Source organism: Lycium ferocissimum, chromosome 1 (assembly GCF_029784015.1).
Source record: "Lycium ferocissimum isolate CSIRO_LF1 chromosome 1, AGI_CSIRO_Lferr_CH_V1, whole genome shotgun sequence".
Classification (NCBI taxonomy): Eukaryota; Viridiplantae; Streptophyta; class Magnoliopsida; order Solanales; family Solanaceae; genus Lycium; species Lycium ferocissimum.
The window spans coordinates 11,528,234-11,554,947 of NC_081342.1; the positions used below are offsets into that span (position 1 = coordinate 11,528,234).

The 26,714-nt window shown below is 34.0% G+C and overlaps 3 protein-coding genes across 3 annotated transcripts; all 3 read left to right on the forward strand.

The window, feature by feature from the left end:
* Window positions 1-2,172: 2,172 nt before the first annotated feature.
* LOC132047733 (exocyst complex component SEC15B) lies at window positions 2,173-4,920 on the forward strand. The gene has a single exon (XM_059438740.1). It carries the CDS (start codon window positions 2,277-2,279, stop codon window positions 4,665-4,667), a length of 2,391 nt encoding a protein of 796 aa, XP_059294723.1. The 5' UTR covers window positions 2,173-2,276; the 3' UTR covers window positions 4,668-4,920.
* A 1,933-nt stretch (window positions 4,921-6,853) lies between these two features.
* On the forward strand, window positions 6,854-7,508 carry LOC132047744 (uncharacterized). Its single transcript, XM_059438747.1, has one exon. The coding sequence runs from the start codon at window positions 6,901-6,903 to the stop codon at window positions 7,405-7,407; it is 507 nt and encodes a 168-aa protein (XP_059294730.1). The 5' UTR covers window positions 6,854-6,900; the 3' UTR covers window positions 7,408-7,508.
* A 5,899-nt stretch (window positions 7,509-13,407) lies between these two features.
* Window positions 13,408-14,263, forward strand: LOC132047753 (uncharacterized protein At5g01610-like). The gene has a single exon (XM_059438755.1). It carries the CDS (start codon window positions 13,615-13,617, stop codon window positions 14,101-14,103), a length of 489 nt encoding a protein of 162 aa, XP_059294738.1. The 5' UTR covers window positions 13,408-13,614; the 3' UTR covers window positions 14,104-14,263.
* The last annotated feature ends 12,451 nt before the right edge of the window (window positions 14,264-26,714 follow it).

A 26,714-nucleotide genomic window follows, 5' to 3' on the forward strand; every position in this document is an offset into this window, starting at 1 on the left:
TCCAATTTAGTGTACCTTTTATTGAATCCAAAACAACAAATTACGTGAATTCGTGATTTGTTGTGCTCTACCATCAGGTGGTCTTGACAAATTATTTGTGGTTATCAAAATTGAAAAATCAGAAAAAGATAATTTTCAAAGGTCAAAGTGTTTGATCTCTCTCTGGCGGATCACACATGTAGTATTCATTGTCATTGACTTGAATCAAATATTGTAAAATAGCTTTAAGAAACTATATCTATTTATATTAAATTCATTCACTGTCACAAGTGAAATCTGCTTCATACATTTCTAGCATAAATAGCAACTAATCTGATTCAGCTAAGACAAGGCAGACGAGGACGGCCACTGAACACCTATGAATATATATTAAAGGAAATTGAACAACTTTTTTGGTAAGTGAAAATTTTCGATATCCCTTCACTGAACAATGTATCACTGTTTTTATACATACCGGACCTCACTTTGTGGAATTTCACTGGATATACATAAAATTAATCTCTACCTATAGTTTCCCAATCCATTACAATTACAATCGAATCATATCTTGTCTTTTGATTAAAACTTACTATGTGCTTTATTTGGAGAAATAAAATCAATCAGTTATAGTTACATCACTGTCCTTTCATAACAGATCTATATTTCTCTTTCCAGGGCTCGTCCATTCGTGGCCAACAGTTGACAAAGCAACCTTGGTATTCATCTTGAAGTTGGACAGTGGACAAAAGCTACTTTGCCTTGGATTGACAATACTCGTGGCGAAAAACTAGCAGATTTTCCAGTTATTGTTGGTTGCTCACTATAAAATATGACATATGTTCTTCCACAGCTTGCAGTTCCTCCAACTATATACCTAAGGCTATTGATTGCTCCTTCAATAGAGGCTATTGATTGCTCCTTCAATAGAAGACTTCAGACCTCTTTTATACAGCAATGTTAGGCATAGCCCGTGCTCAACTCGGGCAAGGGTCATCTAGTAACTAGTAATAAGTGATAAGAATCATTTGATTTGTAGATTCGTTGTATTTATATCATGGAAAGCACCGTAGCTAAAATTAGAGTGTAAAATGATGTTACTTGCTCTAATAATACTCCATAAATCACCAATTAATCGCCTCTAATTATTACAAAAAGTCTGCCATTTGGTTGTATTTACTATCATGCCCTTCTATTTTAGACTTACCAAAGGGGTAAAACAGTCAAAGAAATGTCGTTTAGCATTACGTTTTCATTTCAATGTCCCAACTAATATCTTCCTGTCAACCATTTTCTCCGTCTTCATTTCCTATTTCCTATATCCACTCCGTCTTTAACGGCTTCGTCATTCTAGCGGTTAATTTTATTAACGGTGACCGGATTAGATAACGGAGTATCGATCAACACGTCGAAGATGCGCCGAAAAGTTACGGAAGCACCGTCCTAAAATTAGAATGTAAAACGATATTACTTGCACTAGTATTATTTATTCCATAAATCACCAAATACATGCGTCTAATTATTACAAAAAGATTGGCTCTAGTTGCTATTATAACCCTTTCTCAACCAGATGCAGTCAAACTTTTCTACTATCGTTGGATTAAAAAAAAAATTGCTGCTATAATGAATGACTGTTATACATCTATGATAACATTGATATTTAAATAATATTTCGCTATTATAGGCAAACAATATACATAAAATCTAATTTTATTATTTCATTGCCAAATTTCAAAATTAATCACACTTTGTATAACGAAGAAATTTTTTTTGATGATGAAGATATATATTTATATAATATTGTTTGTTATAAATTGTATATAGAAGTATCAAAATATCTGGTCAAAATTTATAGACCCATGATAGATAATCTTAAAATTTCTATATTTATAATGATGTCAATCACTATATTACCAAAAAAATCAAAATAGTTGTTAGTTTAAAAAAAACGTACTATTTTAAAATTAATTATGTTATTATCGGTAAAAAATTGTTAAAGAAAAATAAAATATAAGAGTAACATGAAAAATCGATTCTTAAAATTTTACTACTTATTATATATAGAGGTGGTGTTATGCGAGAATATATCTTATAGAGAGGGCTGACCGGCTGACTGTCTTTTGGACTTTAGGAAAGGGGTAAAATAGGCAAAGAAAGACCATTTATCATTACTTTCTCATTTCAATGTCCCAAAACTAACACTGCCTCCCCGTCAAACAATTTTCTCCATCTTCATTTCCTCTTTCCTACATCCCCTCCGTCAAATCTAGCAGTTATCTATTTTAACGGCTCCGTCACCAATGAACACGTCAAAGATGCGCCGGAAAGTCGTCCCGGCGGTAGAAACCGCCGATTCCGGCGACAAACTTGACCAACTTCTCCTTTCCGCCGCTATCTGTAACGGCGAAGACGTTGCCCCTTTTGTCCGCAAGGCATTCGCTTCTGGTAAACCTGAAACAGTCCTTCATCACCTCCGTCACTTCACGAAATCCAAAGAATCTGAAATCGAAGATGTTTGTAGAGCACATTATGAAGACTTCATCACAGCCGTTGATGATCTCCGATCTCTTCTCTCCGACGTTGATTCACTCAAATCATCTCTCTCAAACTCAAACTCTCAACTTCAATCTGTCGCTATACCTTTGTTATCCACTCTCGATTCATTCGTTGAAGCTAGAAATAAGTGTAAAAACATCACTCTTGCTATACAATCTCTTCGTACTTGTGTTAACATAATGGAGCTTTGTTCTAGATCAAATCGTCATCTTAAAGAGAACAATTTCTACATGGCGTTGAAGTGTGTTGACTCAATTGAACAAGATTTTACTAACAAAATACCGTCTTCAACTCTTAAACGAATGCTTGAGAAACAGATCCCTGAGATTCGTTCACATATTGAAAGGAAAATCAACAAAGAGTTTGGTGATTGGCTTGTTGAGATCCGTGTTGTTAGTCGTAATTTAGGTCAACTAGCTATTGGACAAGCATCAGCTTCAAGACAAAGAGAAGAAGAACTTAGAATTAAACAAAGACAAGCTGAAGAACAAAGTAGATTAAGTTTAAGGGATTGTGTTTATGCACTTGAAGAAGAAGATGATGATGGATTTAATGGGATTAATGATGATGGTAATGGGATGTTAGGGTTTGATTTAACGCCGTTATATAGGGCTTATCATATAAATCAAACACTAGGACTTGAGGAAAGATTCAAGCAGTATTATTTCGAGAATAGGAAGCTTCAATTGACTTCGGATTTTCAGGTATCATCGATGACGCCTTTTTTAGAATCTCATCAGACGTTTTTCGCGCAAATTGCTGGTTTTTTCATCGTGGAAGATCGAGTTTTGAGGACTGGTGGTGGGTTGGTTTCGAAAATGGAAGTTGAGAATTTATGGGATACTGCTATGAGTAAAATGTGTTCTGTTTTGGAAGATCAGTTTTCGAGAATGCAAACTGCGAATCATTTGTTGTTAATTAAGGATTATGTGAGTTTGCTTGGTGTTACGTTGCGTAGATATGGATACCCTGTGGAGGCTTTGCTTGATGTGTTGAGTAAGCATAGGGATAAGTATCATGAGCTCCTTTTATCTGATTGTCGAAAACAGATAACTGAGGCTCTCGCTGCGGATAAATTTGAGCAAATGTATATGAAAAAGGAATATGAGTATAACATGAATGTGTTGTCGTTTCAGTTACAGACGTCGAATATTATGCCTGCATTTCCTTATGTTGCGCCGTTTTCGTGTACAGTGCCTGATTGCTGTAGGATTGTACGGTCGTTTATTGAGGATTCGGTTAGTTTCATGTCACATGGTGGTCAGCTTGATTTCTATGATGTGGTGAAGAAGTACCTGGATCGGCTTTTGAATGAAGTCCTGGATGGAGCTTTGTTGAAGCTCATTAATACGTCTATCGGTGGTGTTAACCAAGCAATGCAGATGGCGGCTAATATGGCTGTGTTTGAACGTGCTTGTGATTTCTTCTTTCGTCATGCTGCACAGCTTTCGGGGATACCATTGAGAATGGCAGAGAGGGGGAGGAGACTGTTTCCTTTGATTAAAGCGCGTGATGCTGCTGAAGAGATGCTTTCAAGTCTGCTTAAGCAAAAGGTTGATGGGTTCCTTTTGTTGATTGAGAATGTGAATTGGATAATCGATGATCCTCCACAAGGTGGAAATGAATATGTGCATGAGGTGATTATTTTTCTTGAAACGCTAGTTTCTACAGCACAGCAGATATTGCCTGTTCAAGTTCTCAAGAGAGTTTTGCAAGATGTTCTCTTTCATATATCAGAGATGATTGTTGGGGCTTTACTAGCGGAAAACGTTAAAAGGTTTAACGTGAATGCTGTTATGGGTCTTGATGTCGATATCCGAATGTTGGAATCATTTGCTGAAAACCAAGCTCCTCTCTTATCTGAGGCAGATGCTAGTCAGTTGAAAGCGTCATTGGCCGAGTCCAGGCAGTTGGTTAATCTACTCTTGAGCAATCATCCAGAAAATTTCCTGAATCCAGTTATTAGAGAGCGAAGTTATAATGCTTTGGACTACCGCAAAGTTGGGACTATCTCAGAAAAGATGAAGGATCAATCTGACAGGCTTTTTGGGTCCTTTGGCACAAGGGGATCTAAGCAGAACACTAAGAAGAAATCTCTTGATGCATTGATAAAAAGATTGAAGGATGTTAACTGAGTCAGCAAATCTCTGTATGTTATGTTCCTTGGGAGATCTCCATATTGTAGTTGTGTTGATTACTTGTTGGTATCATATCTAGCTTCCTTTACTGCAAATTGCTTTCCATTTTCACTTTTGTTACTTCCATAGTTCCACATGATTGCTGTATTATTCTTCAGAGCATATTCTTTTCCTTTTTTGTGGTCATATTCTTTTGCAACTCAGATATAGTCTGTTTTTCTCATGTAGTAGTAATTTCTTGCATTGTTTAGTCTCTAGTGTTGTTTCCACATAACACAAGTTTCTCCTGTGCTTTCTTTTGGTGGTATAATTACATCTTTTGTTTGCTTATTTGCTCTGTTGTTTTTTATTTTTATAATGACATATTGGCTCTGTTGTATCTATACCATTTCAATCATTTGTTGTTACTGTGCCTCATGGGTTGACCAAACGCTTCCTGTTTAACTTTGCAAGACTTTGCATTAGGCATATAATATTCTTCTGGAGTTGGATTGAGAATTACACCAGATGTAATGAAACAAGAAGGAAAAAATGGCTAGGTATCTTTATTAATTCAACCGCTGACTGATTGAATTCGCTGGAGGAAAAGAGAGGATTGAAATAAGTGGCTTCTGCATGTCAGTGAGAAGCTGCTCTCCTAATAATAGGAGGAGCTGTGGGGATGAAGCAGGAGATAATGTTGAAGCAAAATGCTGATACTGCGCCTAGGGTTAGCATGATTGACAAAGGTCGAGGGACTTGGGTTTTAGGTCTCACGTTTGATTGGCTTTGCACCAAGTGAACTAACTTTAGTATTTAAGCGGAGAAGGGTAGAGGGGTGAGCTCATCATCTCCGAGTTTTGAAGGCTGCAGTTGGCCCAAAGGGTCAGCTCCAGACGAATTTCTTGATTGTAAAAAAAAAAAAAATGTTTGATACTGGGGAAGATTGCTTGTGGAGTTGTCAATCACTGTGTGGAAAGCGCTGCTGCTTACTTACTGAACTGATAAAGGTGATTTCTTTTGGGGGTGGGGGGGTGAGGGAGGAGGGAGGAGGGAGGATTAGGGTTGACTATAAAACAGGATGATACAGACTTCTTAAACAGTAGTAATAGATCTGACTCCCCACTTGTGGGATTACACTGGGTATGTTGTATAAATAGATTTCACTGTTCTCGTCAATGTGGAGGGATTTTAGTCTTGGAGTATTAGGTTCTAAATTTATAATTTATACTACATTAAATAATTTATAGAATTTGGATCAAAATTATTGAGTTCTGCCGAATCATATGCAAATTATATGTGCGCCTGTAAATGCCATATACGTGCCCCATTTCTTAATCAATCAGTTAACGAAACCTCAATCTAAAAGTTTGTGGTCAATTATGTAAGTACTTTATTTTAATGCTCTATATTTATTGTGATCCTATTGGAATAATATTTTATTAAGAGATTGAATTACGAGAACAAGATGGTTTTATGTTGCAAGTTTGAGTCGTATATTTAACAAACTGAATCTAATATTTGAGTGAAGAAGAATGGAGAGATGGGTTCATCATTCCCGAGTTTTGAATGATGCGGTTGGCCCAAAGAGGCTAGACGGATTTTTCGGTCCCTAGAAAGCATATTTTTTTTTTTTTTTTTTTTTTTTATTTAATAATAATTGTGTCCGAGTCAAGTTGCTCGTACCTTGACTAAATTCACAGAATACTTAAAAAACTCTCACCATTATAAATATTAGATATTAGGGCTTTGATAGATTGAAAGAAATTACTAACTAGTTAAATTTTTTTGCCTACGCTCAAATTTAAATTTGAAATATCTCAATTTACGACTCTTTCATTAATCATTAGAGCACATCCTTATGAGCAAATGGACAAAATTGTATCTAATTCAAAACAATTGAAAAAACAACCTTTAAAACCTCCTTTCAAAATATGTTATCATATTTCCTTTGTCCATTCAACCATGTACTGATGAAACCGTTCATAATGTCCACGTCCTTCCAACTACCAATCCAATGAACTATATTGCTGTAACAAATTATGGATAAAGGAAAAAGAAATCGCTAAATAGAGTAAGGGCATGCATCAATCTGCACGTGGACAACTAGACAGAGCAACAAACTAGTTTGTCATACTTATGGAGCAAACATCTGTCAACCTCAAGTGCCACCATTTTATGTCATGTCATCTCTTTTATAAGACGGTGAAGTTTGGAACAACCTAAAACTTCATTACTTATTTTTATTTTTATGTTCAGAGAAATACCCATGTCTTTAACAAACATTTTTTACCTCCTCTTCCTCTTCTTTTCAACTACAGCAGCTTCAAGAAATGAGAAGCCATCAGCCTATGAAGAGCTACAGCGTTATGATTTCCCAATGGGGATTCTTCCAAAAGGGGTAAAAGACTATGAATTAAACACAAAAACAGGTGAATTCGCAGCTTATCTTAATTCTTCATGCAGCTTCAGATTGGAGAACTCGTATCAGCTAAATTACGAGCCTGTTATAAAAGGGGTTATTTCCAAAGGCAGGCTTAGAGAACTGAGTGGTGTAAGTGTTAAGGTGTTATTGGTATGGGTCAACATTGTTGAAGTTAAGCGAAAAGGTGACAATCTTGAGTTTTCAGTTGGGCTCGCGTCGGCGAATTTTCCGGTTGACAACTTTGAGGAATGCCCACAGTGTGGGTGTGGATTAGATTGTACTGATGAAGAGGAGAACAAGTTTGGGCAGAATTTTCTTGTATCTTCTTCGTAGAGTAGGTACTCTGATTTTCCTATGTGTCACTGTATTAGTGTAACAATATCTTCAAGAAATAAGAACAAAGACAGGTGCCTTGTCAAATTTGGCTTTTTTTTTTAATCCATTTTTTTTTTTTTAAGAAAAGTAAGATACTTAAATTGAGACGAGACGAGACGGAATACATGATTTATACTAAATGCAAGTGAGCTTTATTGATCACTTAGTCTTGCATTTCCTCGAAGAACCAACTATTGGAACAAAAGTAAAAGAAGAAAAGGAGATTAAGAGAAACGGTAATTGCATTGATAGATATGCTTGTGTTTGGAGAAACGATTTTTATCCATAGAAGGCAAATATCACACGAGGCAATGTGGCAACGTGGGAATCTAGAATGGAAGGTCTAGTAAGTTAAATAGGAGTCCATATTCTAACTCCAATCTTTCCTCTAAGGGGGCAATCAAGTCCAATAATTGCAGTATACGATAAAGGGGTCATGCGGTTGAATATACAAAAATAATATCCTAGCATGAAATTCACGTAAGATGATGTATTTGGTTGGTCATATAAGAATAATTATGCATAACCAAAATCACTGCACAACTAATGTAGTGCTTGGTTGGTAGTATTCAATAATATTAGGACTAAGTTGTGTTGCAAGCAAGATAGGCGAGAAAGAATGAGTCATTGCCCTTCTAATGTGTTCTATTTATTGAATGGGTTTCTATGATCGGTCACGGCCCCTCGCTCGAAGGCGCCTTGAGATTGTCTCGTAGTTCCTATGAGCGGAGATGATGGGGTTGGGTTATGAATGAATTGTTTTTTTTCTTCTGTTCCTTCTGCCGTATTTCGCGCAAAAGTATTTGAATGGAGATAGTACATCAAGTTAGTATTTGAAGGGAGATAGTACATCAAGTTGAACTGGATTTGAAGGGAGATAGTACATCAAGTTGTTTGCAGGGCTTACTTGAACCTCTTTCCCACATGTAAGATGAAAGTACCATGAAACGAGTAAAACATTCGTCAAATGTCCGACACATATTTATTAGATATACATCTGAATACCTCCGTATCCTACTTCCTGTACGTTCTTGATAATTCATTTTTGTCTTCTGCGTCACATTCTGATCCTCTTTCTATCACTTAGAAAAAGTAAACATTTGATTCAGGTTCAATAAATTAGATATCCAATCCATAATCTCTAATATAAGAGGTAGGCAACAACTCTCTAACAAGAGAGTTTATAGTCACCTTGCGTCAGGATATCAGAACATCAAGCGAATCGACAATCGTAAAGTGACTTAGGAACAAGTTTAAGAGTTGTGGTTATTTTTTATTTAGTGTTGATTGACTTTGCGTTTGTGTATCATAATCCCTATAAAATATCCCTATATTAATGATTACACGGTAATCCTTTCATTTCCGTACAAATAATATTTACATGATGTTATAATCTCGTCCAAAAAATCTCTACGTTATAATCTTCGTATAATTAACCTGTGAAGTTGTGAACCAAAGTAATTGAGCTTTTGGTTAGTCTGTGGACCTGAGTGCGAAAAGATGGTGATGGTGCAAGTATTAAATGTTAAAGTGGGGGCCTAAAGATGCAATTCTTGATTAAATTTTGTTTTGTAGCTTAAAAAGAAGACACGATACACTAATGAGAACAATTCATTCTACCGAAGGGCTTCAATCAGTCTCTTTCCGTATTTCATCTGTTCCTCCTCCACCGTTTATGAAGTGTTTCCTCTCAATTTTTCTTTTATCTTTTCGTTCTCTCAATATTCAAAGTTTGATCTCAAAAGTTTTGTTTAAAAATAAATAGAATTTATATTTGAGAATGAAGAATTTTTATTCGTCCACCACACACTACAAGAAAGTATAGAAATGACAACAAAAAATTTAATATTTGACAACAACTTAGTTTTATTGTCGGCAAATGAACTTTTTTATTGCCAAATAATTTAATTATATTGTCATGGTATTGATTATTGTTGCAATAAGTACTTTTGGTAACAAAAAAAATATTGCACGTCGTTGCAATAACAGCCGTTGGAAAAAGTTTATGCAACATTTTTTTGTTTTTTATTGTCAAAGATACTTTTTGCAATAATAATTAACCTGCAGCAATAAAAAAAAGTTTTGTTGCCAAATATCTTTTTTCTTCTTCTAACCTTTTTGAGGCATCACCAAGAGGAGTTTTCGAGAATGGTTTTTGATCCCCTCGATTGAAGGAGTTGTGATAGGGTTAAAATGAGTAATCCATACTCCATCTAATAAAATTTAATTCATTATATGTAACGTTACTTTTAAATTTTTATTAGTAACAAAGATACACGTATTTTTGTATTTGCAATCAATATTTTTAAACGTTTCATTTTATCTGTAATGAATGTTTATGCAACACAAACATTATATTTCTATTATATAAGTGTAAAAGAGGGATCAACACAGTATTTGACGGTTTGTATCAAAAACTTTATAAATTGTACACGCAATGAATATTTGTACCAAAAGTTATATAACTTGTACACTTTAACCAACTACTTTTTTATCCCACGTGGACATATGTCATAGTACTTAATATTCAGTCCCTTCATATGTATAGGCGTATGCACTTCAATTTTAATTTTTCGACACATTTATTTTCTCTGTGCACTTTTACTTGTTCACTTTTGACTTTTCACGTCCTTACTGAATATTTACTCTCTTCTCATGTATAGACGTATGCAATTCAATTTTAATTCTCCTACACAAATTTATTTTCTCTGTGCACTTTTACTTGTTCACTTTTGACTTTTCACGTTCTTTAAGAATTAATAAATCCCACGTGGACATATGTCATAGTACTGAATATTTATTCTCTTCTCATGTATACACGTATACACTTCGATTTTAGTTCTCCGACACATATTTATTTCCTCCGTGCACTTTTACTTGTTCACTTTTGACTTTTCACGTTCTTGCTGAATATTTATTCCTTTCTCAGTATGCACTTCAATTTTAATTCTCCGACACATATTTATTTCCTCCGTGTACTTTTACTTGTTTACTCTTGATTTTTCACGTTAATAAATGAAGTACTCCCTCCGTCCTAAATTACTTGACTTTTTACGTTCTTTAAGAATTAATAAATGAAGTATTCCCTTCGTCCCATATTACTTGACCACATTACTAAAAATATATGTCTATTTTTCTATCCTATATTTTTCCTATTATATATAAATGTCCAAGGTGGACGAACACAGCAACAATAAGTTGTACAAAAAATAACTGAAATTGTACTCTAAGCAGCAACTAACATGTGTACATTTCAGAAGTTGAACATTAATTCTACCTCTTGTGTGTTTACTTTTTAAGTCCTCACGGGTCCGTAGTGTCTTAATTGTCCTTTCATTTCCTTCATTTGGCATATACTCTCCTTTGTCTCAATTTAAGTGTCTATGTATGACTAAACACGAAATTTAAGAAATAAAGATAGACTTTCAAATTTTGTTGTTTAAAATTAAAAATGTGTATAATATAATAAAATATCCTTTGAATCTTGTGATTATAAACTTGACATGTAGGATATTTGAATTGTCAACTTACTAAATATAAAAAGAAGCGAACATAACCAAAATAAGATAATTTTTTATTTATTACACAACAAACACCCAAGGTGGACAAACACATCAACAATAAGTTGTACAAAAAACAAATGAAATTGTACTCTAAGCCGGGACTAACATGTGTACATTTCAGAAGTTTAACGTTAATCGCTCTTGTGTGTTTACTTTTTAAGTCTCCGCGTGTCTCAATTGTCCTTTCATTTCTTTCATTTAGCGTATACTCCCTCTGTCTCAATTTAAGTATCTACGTTTGACTAGATACGGAGTTTAAGAAATAAAGCTAGATTTTTAAATCTTATGATTCTAAATTAAAAATGTATAATATAGTAAAATATTCTTTAAATCTTGTAATTATAAACTTACTATTGTCCATCTTCAATCAACGAGGTCGAGATTTGAAAAGGCGTAAAAAAAACTTTGAATGATATGGAGAAAAAGTCAGCTAGACACTACGGGGCCGTTTGGTGCATGGTATAGGTTGGGATATCCCAGCACTAATTTTTTATACTGTATTTGGTAGGAGGTATAAATTTATCCTGAGATAAATTTATACCTCCTACCAAACACGGAACAAAATGAAGCCTTATCCTAAGGGTGAGATATCCCGCCTTATCCCACTTATCCTGAGATTATTTTATACCATCTGAGAGATGGGCTAAAATAATTCCAAAAAATGAGATAAATTAATCCCAAGATTATAATTCCAAAATAATTTTAGCTACCTACCAAACGACCACTACATGTGTTGCTGAATTGCTTGGAAATTTATACATATGAATATCATGGAAAGAACTTACTGGTCCATCCTGGGGCTACTGCAATAGTACGTACACTCCAGGAACACGCGGTTAGAATTCGAGCCTTAAAAATTCTACTCAATATTTGTAAAAGTACATAAATTTTAAAATAATTGAAAAATTAAGAAAAAAATAAGAGGAAAAGAAAAAAAAATATGAAAACTCACTAAAGAAAATTATAGTATCATTTGTAAAATATACAAATCATAAAAATTAACTAAATTAAGTAATCAAATTAATTATATTAGATCCCGTATATTGCACGAGCATAATTTGTCAGTTTATATTTAATAACCGAGAAATGACGAACAAATAAGAACCATTGAACTGTATTGTAGAGGATAAGCTCGAGCCTGCATTTAGACACTGACACACTAATCTGATATTTTCTACAAAACTGTACTATTTCACAAAACTTGGGAACTTCTCGTTTTCAAGCCACGTGAAAACAAAAAGAAAAGTTGGAACAGATGAACTTTTTTAAAAAAAGGATTAACTCGTCAGTCGTAATACCCTATCCAATTAAGAAAAGTTAAGTTATTGGCGTAATTAATTTCAGCACGAAAGTTTGCATAGAATAATGCGAAGTCGGTTGCCTGCATAATAAAAATACTAATTACTCCATAGCTGACCGCATTAAATATAATATAGTACTCGTTATTCGAGAATTTTATTATTTTATATAAAATAAAATGTGTGATGAACTATATATTATCGATAGCGATGGTTAAATTACTAAAAGGTAAAAATATTCTTAAAGTATGTAAGCTTTGTACAACAATTGTGCTATTATTAACGAGGGTATAAGTATTAATTCATTCATTATTAGTCATCTCACAAGCAGTATTTTGTATTAGGAGGCGTTTGGACTTGAATTTCAAGTTGTGATTTGATTGATTTAGGTGGGGTTAATTTGAAGTTGCCATTTTGTTTCCACATGCATGCAAATTGGATTTTAGAAGTTGTATTTTTTTCTCATAAATAAATTTTTTAATTTATAAAAATTATCAAAACTTTAATTCTTATATAATCTTACTAAATGAACAAATCATAGTTCATAAGTAAAGTATTGGATTATCCTAAGGCGTGTATTAATAAACCGCATATCAATGAATCACATATCTACATGTTATTTTTATAACCAAATATCGCGATTACATGACAGAACTAATTTTTAAATCACATAATTTTACAAAGATTCATTGATCCAATAGATTAACAATCGTGGTTAATATAATTTTTTCACATGATTGATGGAACAAACAATCTCTTCACGTAAAGTATGGATCTTTCTTTTGCAAATTTAAGATTATCGGGTTTTTTTGCAAAATATAAATTCATTGGTTAAGTTTTAAATTTTAAGATAATTGAAATCATAAATTTGGCATTGAAATTCCCCCTTTTAGGTGAATTTGAGATTTAAAATAAAAATTTCAAATCAAAATTCCAAATTTAATCCAAATTACATCGCCAAACTGCCGTGCTCATTTTTGTTTTCAATGAAGTTGATTTCTTTTTCAAATTTGAAAAAAAATCGTTATATCCTTTTAAGGAAACTTTGCAAAACTACCAATAAATTTTCACCAACATTTTCTTTTGACTAACTAGTGCATAAGTTGGGTCACCCTCCGCAAGAAAAGATAAAACCACATCTCCTCTACGTTTTTAGGAGAGCCCTCACAGTTTTTCGAATTTAACCAACGTGTTTCACAATTCACACCATTAGCTAGTCATTAGTACAAGTTTCAAATCCAAGCCACCCAAAACTAAGACTAACATCTCAATTTCAAATTAGTTTGGTTCACTAACAAATCAACATGCCTTCTATAGCTCTTCCCTTCTGCATCTTCCTCATCTATGCAGCTACTCCGTTGGTCGCTGGTAACTCCTCTCAATCCCCAACAGCATACGAAATTCTACAGGAATACGATTTTCCTGTAGGACTACTTCCCAAAGGCGTAACAAGGTACGAATTTAACAAAACTACAGGCAATTTCGCTGTTTACTTTAATAAATCGTGCACTTTTAGTATAAGTGGTTACAGTTTAAAGTATATGAGTAAAATTACTGGTAAAATTTCCAAAGATAAGCTTGCGAACTTGAAAGGTGTACAGGTGAAAGTGCTTTTCTTTTGGATTAATATTATTGAAGTTACACGTGATGGAGATCAGCTTGATTTTTCTGTTGGAATTGCTTCTGCTGATTTTCGTGTTGATAATTTTTATGAGTCTCCACAGTGTGGATGTGGATTTGATTGTGTCAATTCTGGTGAGTTCAATTTGAAGCAGCTTATCTCTTCAAATTGAGTGTTAAGTTTGGGGTCACTGTAATAACAGCTTGTTTGGATGGTTGTTACCTGTCGTATCGTGCTTTTAGTTTAAAAATAATGTTTGTACTTATTCTTTATTTAAATTTTATTGTATCGTATCATTAAATTCTATAGTTTTGTATCATTTTTTATAACAATTTTACTCCCTCCCTATTTATCTCGTAGATTTATCTTTCAAATTACTGATATGTGACCGTAACACCACACAGCGATATAAAACATTGTGTTTATCAAAATAATCCAAATATAATTCAATAAAACACAATAATGCTCCATTTTGGAATTAGGGCCATTTTGTAGTATTTCAGAATCCCACGGAACCGGAAGCATATGCTTTTTTTATTCGTTGGCTCTTTTGGGATGATACCGCCCCTTACTTTGTGGGAGTTTGTGAAAAAGATCTGTTTAAGCGTATTTACAATTTCAATCACTATCAACATATTCATTTAGAAACTTTATTGTTTTGTTGATTTATAAGCTTTTCGGGGATATGTTGGTAGGTGTGACAAATAGCCGGATTATTTTGGTGATTATTACTCCTTTGTCTTATTTCATTTTCAGAGCTTGGAAGGTCGAATTATTTAATTTCTTTAACGAATTTGGAATAGATTCTTCAATTTTTTATTTTTGACATAAAAAGTTAATATTTAAAAATATATACGAATGGTCCGTTTGGACATGATTTGAAATTAGATTGATTTGCAGTTAAAATTTTACTTAGATATGCAATTTGAATTTCTTAAGTTGTATTTTTTCTCGTAAACATGAAAACTCACAATTTGTAAAAACTATCAAAAAAATTTCAACTCTTATTTACACAAATGAGCAAATTATAGTTCATAAATAAGGTATCGAAATATCCTGAGCCGCTACATTAATAAATTACATATCTTCATATTTTCTTTGTAAATAAATGCTCGCGATTACATGTTATTATAAAATTTCAAATGCAAATAATTTTATAAAGATTCACTTTCAGAAAATCATCAATAGTACTCCCTCCGGATCAAAAAAAGAGTTCACTTAGCCATTTACACACCCCTTAAAAATATATTAATTCCTAGATAAAAATAGGTAATTTGACTAAACTATTCCTAATTAAACAGGCATTGGAATTTGATCATATAACACTTAATAGGGGCAAATATGAAAAAATAAGGTTAGTTTTTTTTTTTTTTTTTTTTGCTAAGTGGACTCTTTTGTTTATCCAAGAAAAAAAAAGGCTAAGTGACTCTTTGTTTTATCCGGAGAGAGTAGTAACTAACTACTCTTTAATAAAATTCTTCCACATGATATGAACAATCTCTTCACGTCGGCATGAATCTTTTTAAAAAAATATAAAATGGTGATTTTTTTTTATAAAATATAAATTTATGGGTCAAGTTTTACATTTAAAAAAAAAAATTAAAATGACGATTTGAATTTTAAATCTTACGTTTTGAGAGAATTTGGAATTTGAAATCATGGTTTGAAGTTAAAGTTGAAATTTATATGCAGATTTTTTAAACAAGCGCTGATTTGAAATTAAAATATGAAATCACACTCTCTAATTCCGACGGCCAAACGCTACTAAGACGTGGAGTACTTGTCTTTATGGGACACACACATAAGAAGTACTTAGTGGCTGAAACCTAACACAGAATTTAGAAGCAGTTCACTCTTTAATTATTTCCTTGTATATGGTGACATTAAGAATGTACGTAATAAGAATTTCCTTTCATGGTTTTTATTTATTTTAATTTCTTAAGTTTTCCATAGAAATTCGCTTAATATTTTAAGATTTTGAAATAAGCTACTCAAATTTTCATATTCATAAATAAAGTTTTTGACAATGCGGTCCAATGTAATATATTATGAATACACGACTATCATCTTGTTATCGTGAAATAATTGTTACTAATGTAAATAGACATTAATAACTACAAGCTATATGTCGAGTCAATTTCTCAAATGGTCATCCGCTAGAAATAACTTATTAAAGTAATTTTTATTTATTTTTAATAAAAAGGTGTCAAACTATATGCTTAAGTTTCCAACAAGGCTCTAGCCCTCTAATGGTCCTGGGGTTGTGCCTTTTCGCCTGCGTGGCAAGATAAGATTTTACTCTTGATGCACAAGCGGCAATGGCAAAAGAAACAATGGGTGTTGGCTAATCAAGAATTGTGAATTAAAACTTTTGAGGCTTCAAATTTGTGCTCTGAGACGGCCACTATTATGTCTAGCCGAAAATTGTTAAGACAATGAAGGAAAGATTGATTTAGCAGATGAATTATCAGATCTCAGATCCAGGATCAGATTAATAAAAAAAAAACTAGAATTGATTTAGTTTCGTAGAAAGAACTAATAGCAAAAATAACAAAACTTGATTGATTTAAAAATGACAAATTAGCAGATCTTAGATCTAGGATGTGATCTAACAAAAACGGATTATAAAAGAAGAAAAGGCGGAAAAAAAAAATTAGCATCATAGAAAGATTTAATAGCAAATAACTCAAAACTTGAATTGATTTTACATCATAGAAAGATTTAATAGCAAAAAACTAACTTTTATTGATGTAGTAGATAAAGTTTTCTTGTAAACTAATCATCTTCTGCGGGTGATTCGGCGAGCGAAAGCCGCCAGGTTAAGAATAGGGTCGACATGATCACCCTCGGGCGAACAGTTTCTTTGGGCAAACCTGGTAAACTAAATTTGTATGAGGAAAAGATGATGAATTTATAATAAAATAAAAGAAGGAAGTATTTTTATCGCGGTTCTTTGCTATCCATCGCGGGGCATTTCTTTCAAATTTCAGGATTCGTAACTTGAAATGTCCAAAATTGCTTGAACCTGATCGGGAAGGGTCATAAGAATGTTAGGGGTTTACTTGGCAGCTGGAAGAAGCAATGGGTTAGAAATAGTCACAGAAAAATTGTGTCTGCTAATTCATAAAAGATAAATACTAACGAGATAAGTTTTATGCCTCTGGGAAGGGCATATCTTCTTTTGGAATAATTTTCGTTGTAGGAACAACGACAAATCTTTCCATCCAGCCTCTGTTTGTCTTCGTCTAGACTGGTGATGAACGAGGTTTTACCTCGCTTCGAAATGGTGATAACTCCACCTCGAAAAAAATTTAGGAGTATAGAGACGAATTAGATGGCTTAAAATGAAAAGTAATTTGGCCTCGTTGGCCAATGACCGGATGCAAGCCACCACTCTCCATATGGATGGACCGACTTGAGCAAGGCAAACGTTGTATCGTTTGCCCATTTCGATTATCGCAGGATTGATCCCCAAATTTAAGCCAAGTGCAAACGGATATGTGTACGCGTTCGAGAAACCAAGCCTTGGGTGGTAATGTCATCATTTTTGTCACGACCCAATGATTTGAAATGCCGAGCACGGGCACACATCCCATTAACCATCTCAAGCGTACAAACAGTTAGACATATACAAAAGTCAAACATCGGACCGCCGGCATAACCATTCGCACATACGAAATGAGAAACGTCGCCCCGTCACAAATATATATATATATATATATATATATATATATATATATATATATATATATGATATCGCACAAACGAAGGATCGGAATACGGGGGACGTCCAAATCACAAATCACAGACATGACCATTGACTACCCATACCACACATATATGTGGACCCCAAGAATCATAACAAAATCATATAACGGGACGGGCTCCCGCCGTACCCATCAACGGACATATACATATGCATCGGAAAAGTGCTAAAACATAGGCTTTGATGAACGAGGGAGCGCTCCAAGGAAAAATTTCCGAACAGAGAACCTTTGGGTTGGAGATCCAAACAAGTATCATTACTGCCCCGCGACATGAAACGCGGCTAAAGGAATTGGGGTCTTAAGACGAATATGTCGGTACGCAAACGGAAAAAACGGTTTGAAACGGGATCATAATCAAAACCGAAGTGCGAAAGTAAATGCAATATCCAAAATATCAAAATGGATATAAACATAAATCAGATGGGAAGCTGTGAACTATGGTCATCGTTAGCGCCATAACAGCATCACACCGGAAGGTTTCATATCTCCGTATCCCGTCACACATCATAACACGTCATAACGCCATAACACATCATAACACCAAATATAAACGGAAACCGCCCTCTAGTGAGGGCTCGGCGAACCGTAACACGTGTCTCAAATGGAAAATAACACCAGTGCGCACGATACATAACCGGCCGGGACTAAAAAGAGGTAATAACTATATGCACGAGCAGAGTCGTGAGCAACTATATGCAGTTTAAAAACATTTTCAAAGACTCGATAGAATAATCAAAGTGAACCATCATTTAAAAACCAAGACGATAATCAAATCAAGTTTCTTCCGAATGTCGCTCGAGAACATATCAAATAGAACTTTAGGAATCATGGATACGTATCAAACCATATGAAATAGCTTATGGAAATTAGGGGCATAATCGTCATTACAAACTCGATAGAGAAGTAAGTAATCGACGCTCGAAGGTTAAGACGTTAATCACACTAAATCCTTTCAAAAGTCGCTAGTGTTCTACAAGGGAAAGTCTCGGGGCTCACGGATGAGTATCAAACCAATCCGAGTCCATCTATGAAAGAAAAGAAAGAAAAGATAAGCTTCACATACCTCGAAAGCTTATAAGCTAATCCGAATTTAAGTCTCGGCTTCCCAAAATCTACAACAACATCGTTAAATACCAAACATTAGTCATAAGCGCTTAGAATCCAATTCTAAGCTAGCACTTTATCTACGAGAAATTTGGGCAAGCATTTCACGTAAATTCAACAATCCGAGAATTCAACTTGGTCAAATCTTTAACAACAATACCAACAACCATACTAACAACATCAACAATTAATTCAAAATGCATTCTAACGTCAATGACTCTTCTACATAATTCGACGGCATTTCATTTACATTCAAATCACCACATACAATTAAGCCAACGCCAATGCTCATACATTCAAATACCAATCCGAAACCATTCAAACAAAACTCAAGAACATTTCAAACAATCCACACAATATTCAAAACGACTCAACCAACCTACCCCAAATCCGAAACCTTCCAATTTCCATAGGAACATCAACAACACATTTCTTTCTTCCAAATTCATAACCTACACCAACATTTCACACATCAACAATACAAGAAACTACACTAAATTCACATTAGCTTCAAAAACAGCCCATAAACGTTCTCTACTTCAACTTGCATCACTAAACTATCATTTTCATCATCGAATCCATGCAACAACAACCAAAAATGCTAAATAAAAATTTGTTCATCTTAATCTACTAAAAACAGCCCTCACGGCCACACTCCAACACACCTTATTTTTATGAATTTCATCCATTTTCACACACTACAACACACATAAACCATCCATAACATATGAAAAAGAGATTAAAACTTACCTCCTTCACTTAGTTCTTCAACATGGCTTGGGTTGAGAATTGTAAGGATGAATGGTTTGCTTGCTATAACAATTGCTCCATGTTGTTTAGGACCTTCCAATGAGTTGAAAACCTAGAAGAAATAATTTTTTTGGTGAAGATTTTTGGACCTTGATTTTGCTCTCCCTGGGCCGAACATGGCCTCTTCTTTTTCTCCATGTTTCTTCAAATTTCTAGAGGTAAAAGATGATGAATTGGCCTTGCTTGTCATCTAATATGGCCATATATATTTCATCCATGTGTGCCATGGCCCACAAATACTGGATGAATTTAATTTGGCCAAGCCATGGGTGGTGCCCCACTTATATGCCACACGGCCAAATGGCCATATATGGCTATTTCATGAAAATTAATTAACTTTCCATAATTCACTTTTAACCCCAAATTTTTCTTAATATTCCATACCAATAAAATCATAAGCAACCTATGCCTTAAAACAAAGTCGGATGTCAAAAATCTTAACTTCGTATCCCGGGACAATCTTGTCTTTAACTTTTCGTGATTAGCTCGGAATGTCCCAACGTACAAAATACGGGATATAACAATTTTCGCCGGGAATAATGATTTGAGAAATGGATTCACAGTGACAATCCTTTTTGGAACATCTCGAGGGTAGAAGCTGTGATTGAACAAGGGTAATTTTTAACCATTTCACCCCGGTCGTTCTGAGTAATTGCGGCAAGAATGGAAAAATCATTATTGAAATTATACAAGTCGGGGAGAAACGAGAAGGAGGTGTCAGTGGTTTCGGATGGAGCCTCTTCAACTTTGATACCATTGCCGGCAACCGTCGGTAGTGGTCCAGAAGAAGAAGGAACATCACGAGTAGTAGAAGAAGAAGGTCTAGTTCTTGTCATTTTGCGGATTTGATCAAAGAACAAGAAACAAAGAAATTCATAGTTTGATGGGAGCAAGGAAAATTTTAGCAAGAGAGTTTTGGGTTAAAGATCGAAGAACGTAAAAGAAACATAAGAAGGATTGGGGGTTCTTATTGAAAAGTTTGTCATCATTACGGAAACAGTTTGAAACCCGAACCGTCCACATTGGCCAAGCACATGCGACACGTGTCCGGAACGTTAGTAATGAAAGGATATATACATCAAATTAGAGGGAAGTGGAAACGTTTCATTTTTCCGCCATAAAGACTAGTGGTTTCTAAATTGTAACGAATCGTAGATAAGATCATTTTAACTTTTCGATCACATATTAATATTTGATCGGAAAGTGTGGGGACTATTTGTATAGGGTAAAAACTGACATTACACGTGGCAAGGAATGGTGTTAACATTTGGCAGACAGAAGTGATTAGGGTGCACTTTAGTCGAGAAACCAGAGGAAGTTGTTCCATAAGCGTCCGAAGCAAAGAGTCCGAATCAATTGTCACAGAGCAGTTATGAGAGTCAGACGTTACATATCCGGACCAGATATGCAGCCAAAAATTATGCATTTGTAATTAAGGAGCATTTATTGATTATTGTCCATAATGAGGGAGCGATTCACGACCTTTGGCTACTAAATTGATACATATAAAGGGAGCCTAACATTAGTGTTAAAGGACATCTTGTACCAACTTATCTCTTATTTAATCTTAAATTTTTGCCAAGTTTGTTGATAAAATAGTGTTTTTAATGTCGTTTACTCCCATTTTACAGATTTGATGTGATTGAGAAGTGATCGGGAAGAAACCAAGTGAAAAACAAGTCAAAAGAGGCCAAATTGAAGAAATTGAGAAAAGTGGCTAGAAGCGCAAAATGTGGCTAAAATCCTAAATCTGAAATGTGAAAATCTGGGTTGTTTTTGTCATATCTTAATTGGGAAGATTGTGGAACTATATAAACAAGACATGAGAGAAAATATTGTCATCTTTGGCCATTCATATAAGTCTTGGAGAGCTAGGGTTCTTACACTCACATTTGGGGATTGAAGATTTGAAGACTTTGATGAGAAATTTCTTACTTTTTTACTCATTTCTTCAATTCCTTGTTATGTATTGAATATCTAAGTGTGTAGTATTTTATTCCATTACTTGAAACTTGTTTATGGAAATATATATTGTTAAAGTTTTGGATTGAAACTCTTGTTATGCTTATGTATTGAATGAGTTTATTTCTAATGAAGTGGATCGTTGTTTATTTAATTAATCTTGTTCTTTAATGTTTCTTAAGGGATTAGCTAACCCTAGGACTCGCCTATTTACTTCGATTTGAGCTCGGAAGAGGAAAATTGAGGTTGGAAAAGATTAATTAACAAGAATTCGCGACTTTAAACCCATCTAATAACTTGAGCTAGAAATAGGATAGTTACTTGAGTTTAAATTGATTGTGCCTAATATCACAGTCTAAGGCTTGAAAAAACTTAGAGTGAAATTCATTGATTTGGTTGGAAGACTTTCAATGAGATTTTAGAAATCATTATTTATTAACATAAACTCGCTCTTAGTTGTAAAATCGTGAAATACATTGGATCGTTACTTGAGAGTAAAATTCCTTGTATCCATGCTTGTGGCCATTGATCATTTTACCCGCTTTCAAGTTAGTTTTATCTTTGTTAGTTTTTAAATGAAAAAAATCAAATATCGAAAAAGTGTTTGGCTTAGCTTAGTTGTTGAGAAATCCTTAACTTTTTAATCGCCTTTATATTGTTCCTTGTGGATTCGACCCCGACTCATAGTTGGGTAAATTATATTGTATACAACCGTGTACACTTTCTCTTTGAGGAGTGGATTTGGGCGTTATCACATCTAATTCTAACTTAACAAATTACACTTTACGCTTCAAGCAAGTTATAATACAATTCGTTAATTTTTGTTCCGGATACAAATTGTTTTTCAAGACTTTGAATTGATTTGGATTCATCTTTATTGAGAGATTCTTCCGAGCTCAAGCCGCCTAGGCTTATTTTATTATACTAGTTTTAGTGTACGCGTTTTGCGCATGACTAAACCACGTACCTCATTTGACAACAAACACTACCAAAAAAAAAAAAAATTAGACTTAGCTACGAACTTCGTTGTTAATCCATTCTCATTCCTTTTATCAAACATAATGATGCGAATCTAGCTTTAATGAATTCTAATATGCAACGTCAAGCAGTTCCTCTTTCTCGATCCGAGAAATGCATTGTTGGAACTGGGTTGGAACGACAGGCAACTCTAGATTCCTAAAATACTTGTAACTAACATTTTTTTTTATATAATTCATCGCTAAATCCAGCTGTAAATAGGATTGGCAATGAATTTTATTGTTTAACTTTCCATCGTTAATTCATGTTTGTTTAGTAGTGAAATAACTTCATATAAAAAAGAATATTGATAGTATAATTTGTTAGAATAACTGTAGCAAAAAACATGACAATTCATTTAAAATATATTTTATTTTCTACTATTATATTCTTGTCATTTTAAATTTGCATTTTACCAATTTGTAATAATTATGAAATTCCCATATAAACTCCTAGTATTAGACTTAGAATGGTTTATAAAAAATAAAAAAAACACTTTAGAATGAAGCTACAACAAATTACTATTAAATCGATTTCAGAACTCTAAGCAAATGCAACAACACGTTAAATTCCTAAAGTCCTAAATTTTAGGAAAGGATTCATATAAGGCAAAAAATTATTTTATTTTAGGACTTCTACATAGTTTAAATAAGAAAAAATTTAATAATCAAAATTTTAGCAGACTATTAAAAAATAATTAGATGACTATTTTATCTCATGTGTGAATTAATTTTTAAAGGATATAAAAGAGGCGAAAGAAATTTCACTAAGAGCCTTCATGCTTTTATTAAGGTTATAATTAAAGGGAAAAATCATAACCCACCTCCTTGACACCCTAACAATTAATGACCAAAATTAAATGACAAACAAAATTTTGCCATTGATATTAGAAGTCAAAATTATATTATTAGTTATTAAGATACAAATTTAGTTGATATAGAAAGGATGAAAATAATACATACATATAAAAGTGTCACATAATAGGGAAGTGAACCTTCATTTTATGGAGGAAAACAATACGTACCAAGTGTTCTAGCCTGCCCTTGCTAGTTATATTTTGTCCAACAAATAAATTTTATTGTTATATATAATAATGTTTATTGGTATATCTATTTAGAGGTTATTGTTTTTGTAATAAGAGATATTTGTTCTCAAAAGAAACACATAATTTAAGTCCAAGAAAAGAAGAGCAATCCTAAAATGAAAAGTAGTAATTAGAGGAAGGATTACAGTCTAAAGTGACATGTATATGGAGATGTACATTAGCAACCATATTAATAGTATGCGTTTGTGTTTTGTTTGTGTAATCATTCGTTATTCGGAACCCATTGATCCGGAAAATTAACTTCTCACTATTGCACCATGTAAGGTCGTTTGAAAAAGAACACGGCATCCTATCCATCCTTACACACTCCTCGATTGTGATAGGAATATGTAGCTCATAAATCTCCAACTTTGCAAAAGACTAAAGCAAAGATCAAGACAAAACTTTCTAGTCTTTACATTCTCTAACAAAGCTTTGGGCCCCACATGTTACGGCAGATTGCATTCACAAGGCTACAAAGCTATAGTGTGTTCATAACTCAAGTCACACTCAGAAAAAAAAAGTTTAAAAAGGAGGGAGCATACCCCACAACCAGTGTCCAAAGCAGCCTGAACTGTCCCATTTCAGTTGGGACTACTGAAGCAAGCTAGTCGATATAGATATTTGCTTCTTGAGGAAACTGTCTCGCCTCCTGGGAACCTAAACACGTTACTCTCTTCCTGAACCCTGTTTTGAACGGCCTTCTCAACTGTCAGGCTCTTATATATAGCACTGGCATAGGGAACGAATCCCGACATATCCCTTAGGTGCTGGAATAAGGAATTGTAACTTCTCTTGTTGAGGTGGACAATGCCTTTCTTGGTAGTTCATACTTTACCTTGGGAAGTTCATTGCATATTTTGATCTTGACATGGCTTGATTTACTCGACATGCCTGCTTTGTTAACATGTCGAGCCTCAAAATTGAGATTTGGTAGTATATCACAATTCTCACCTATTGGTACTGCCAGAGCTATACTTTCTCCTTTCCGAAAACCACTTCTTTGTCATGCTTCAAGTAAATAGAATAAGCAGCATGGACCAACTATTACAAATATTGATAGAGAGGTCCAAGTCCTATTATCCCCAGAGTTTTTGTTTGCCATTGCCGCCCTGAAATAATTCCAGTACCTAGTTTGGATTGAAAAGGAAATCCAATGCAGATGCACATTTTACTTCAAGTGTGTAAAAGATGCATGGAAATCAAGACGTTAATTGCATATGACATGGTGTTTTTAATTATTTGGAGTAAGAAAAAATAAGCTTGTAGCTGGATCAAAGTGGATTATCGGTTATTGAGGTCTCAAGATTATATATTTCCTATACATAGGCTTATTTCAAACAAAACCTCCAAAGTTCCCCCTCATATCACTCTCAGAAAGTAAGTCTCTCTTTTAAGCACTCGGAACTCTACAAGGATCAAAGTTAGCTCTATTACAAGTTTGAGAATTCTGGTCTAGATAAACATTAACAGTCTAAGGATAAAACCAAACTCTCAAATAACATATCCAATAATAAACATCAGTAAACACTACAATGCACTGCCAAAGAAGAAATTAAACTTGAAGCCAAGAATTACATGCCACAACAAATGCACGCATCATAGTTTACTTAGCTAATTTAAGCAATGATCAACATTACTTTAAAAAACACCAGATTTAAAGCATAATTGAGTTTGATTTATTTCTTAAATAAATGGGTTATGGGTCCAGTCACTAAACCATTCAAAAATTAACCAAGAAATGAATTTAATAGAAATCCAGATATATCTATATATAATTCTTTGTTAAATAAATCATCCGATATTTTGAGATGTTTGAGCCCCAAAAAATTAAAAAATTCATGAAGTACTCATTACTGAACTTCATGAGCAAGGAAAAGAGTGGAATTCCATTGTTTGATTTAGCTTCTTGGGAATCCACGTGGAGAGAGCCAAAGTCATTTACGCTTGCAGAGATTGTATCAGGAAACTCATTTATAGATATAAAGTAAATGATTAAATTGATAGGGACAAAAGCAACAAATCATAAATAGCAAATTCATTGATTTTGAAGAGGAAGAGAAAACATGACGAAGGAGAAGATAATGATACCTGGATATGTGATTTCTTATTTTACAGTGGAGCAATGAAATATGTCTCTATTTTTTCATGACACATCTTGCTAATAGTTGAGGTTTATTGTTTGTAAAATCCAATGGCTTGTTACCTATTGGTTCACTCAGATGATAGTATATCAGACTTTCCGCCAATTAGCATTTGCTACAAAATTATAGTACGAATCTTCGTGGGTACGTCGATCAGATGGCAACTTATAAATGTTGACAACAATGTGAAAAATAATAGTTGAATCAAGGATACATATTATAATCAAGATATTTTTAAAATGAAACAATCTCCTTAGAGAGAACGTTTTCCAATACAAGGTAACCAAACAATGAAACGTTTCATGGAACACACCATGAGCGCAACTCAGCAAGTAGAATAATACTGTGAAAATCACTGAGAATAATTAAAGACATCGCTATACTTACAGCATCGAACATTCAAAAATTCTACAGGAAAATCTCAAAATTGAAGTTATAAACTTTTGGAGTTGTAATATTTATTCTCAAAGTCAACGTCTTGCTCGTCCTGCCCCTCGTCCGAACACTCAAACCCATAACCCTCCATATCCGCATACGCGACAGACATAAATTTACAAAAACGAACCAAATATATAACCGAAACCGAACATTAACCGCATAACTATTGAACTTGATGAGAAGTTGTGTATTACCAGAACCCATGGCTGAATTCCGATGACATAGAATATACCTTTAACACTCATTGAGCACAAAATTTTCCCCTCAGCAGCATTCGAAAGAGCAAATCTTCTGGGAAGAAGTGATGGAATTCTTCTGGTTGTTACCAAATCTTTGCATCATAGGTACTTAAAAGAGAGGGCTATTTAATGGTAGACATGGATACGCGGTGTGAATGAGTAATGAGGCAGGATATAGCAAAATAAACCGTGGGGGAAAGTAGAGCAAGAGACAGACT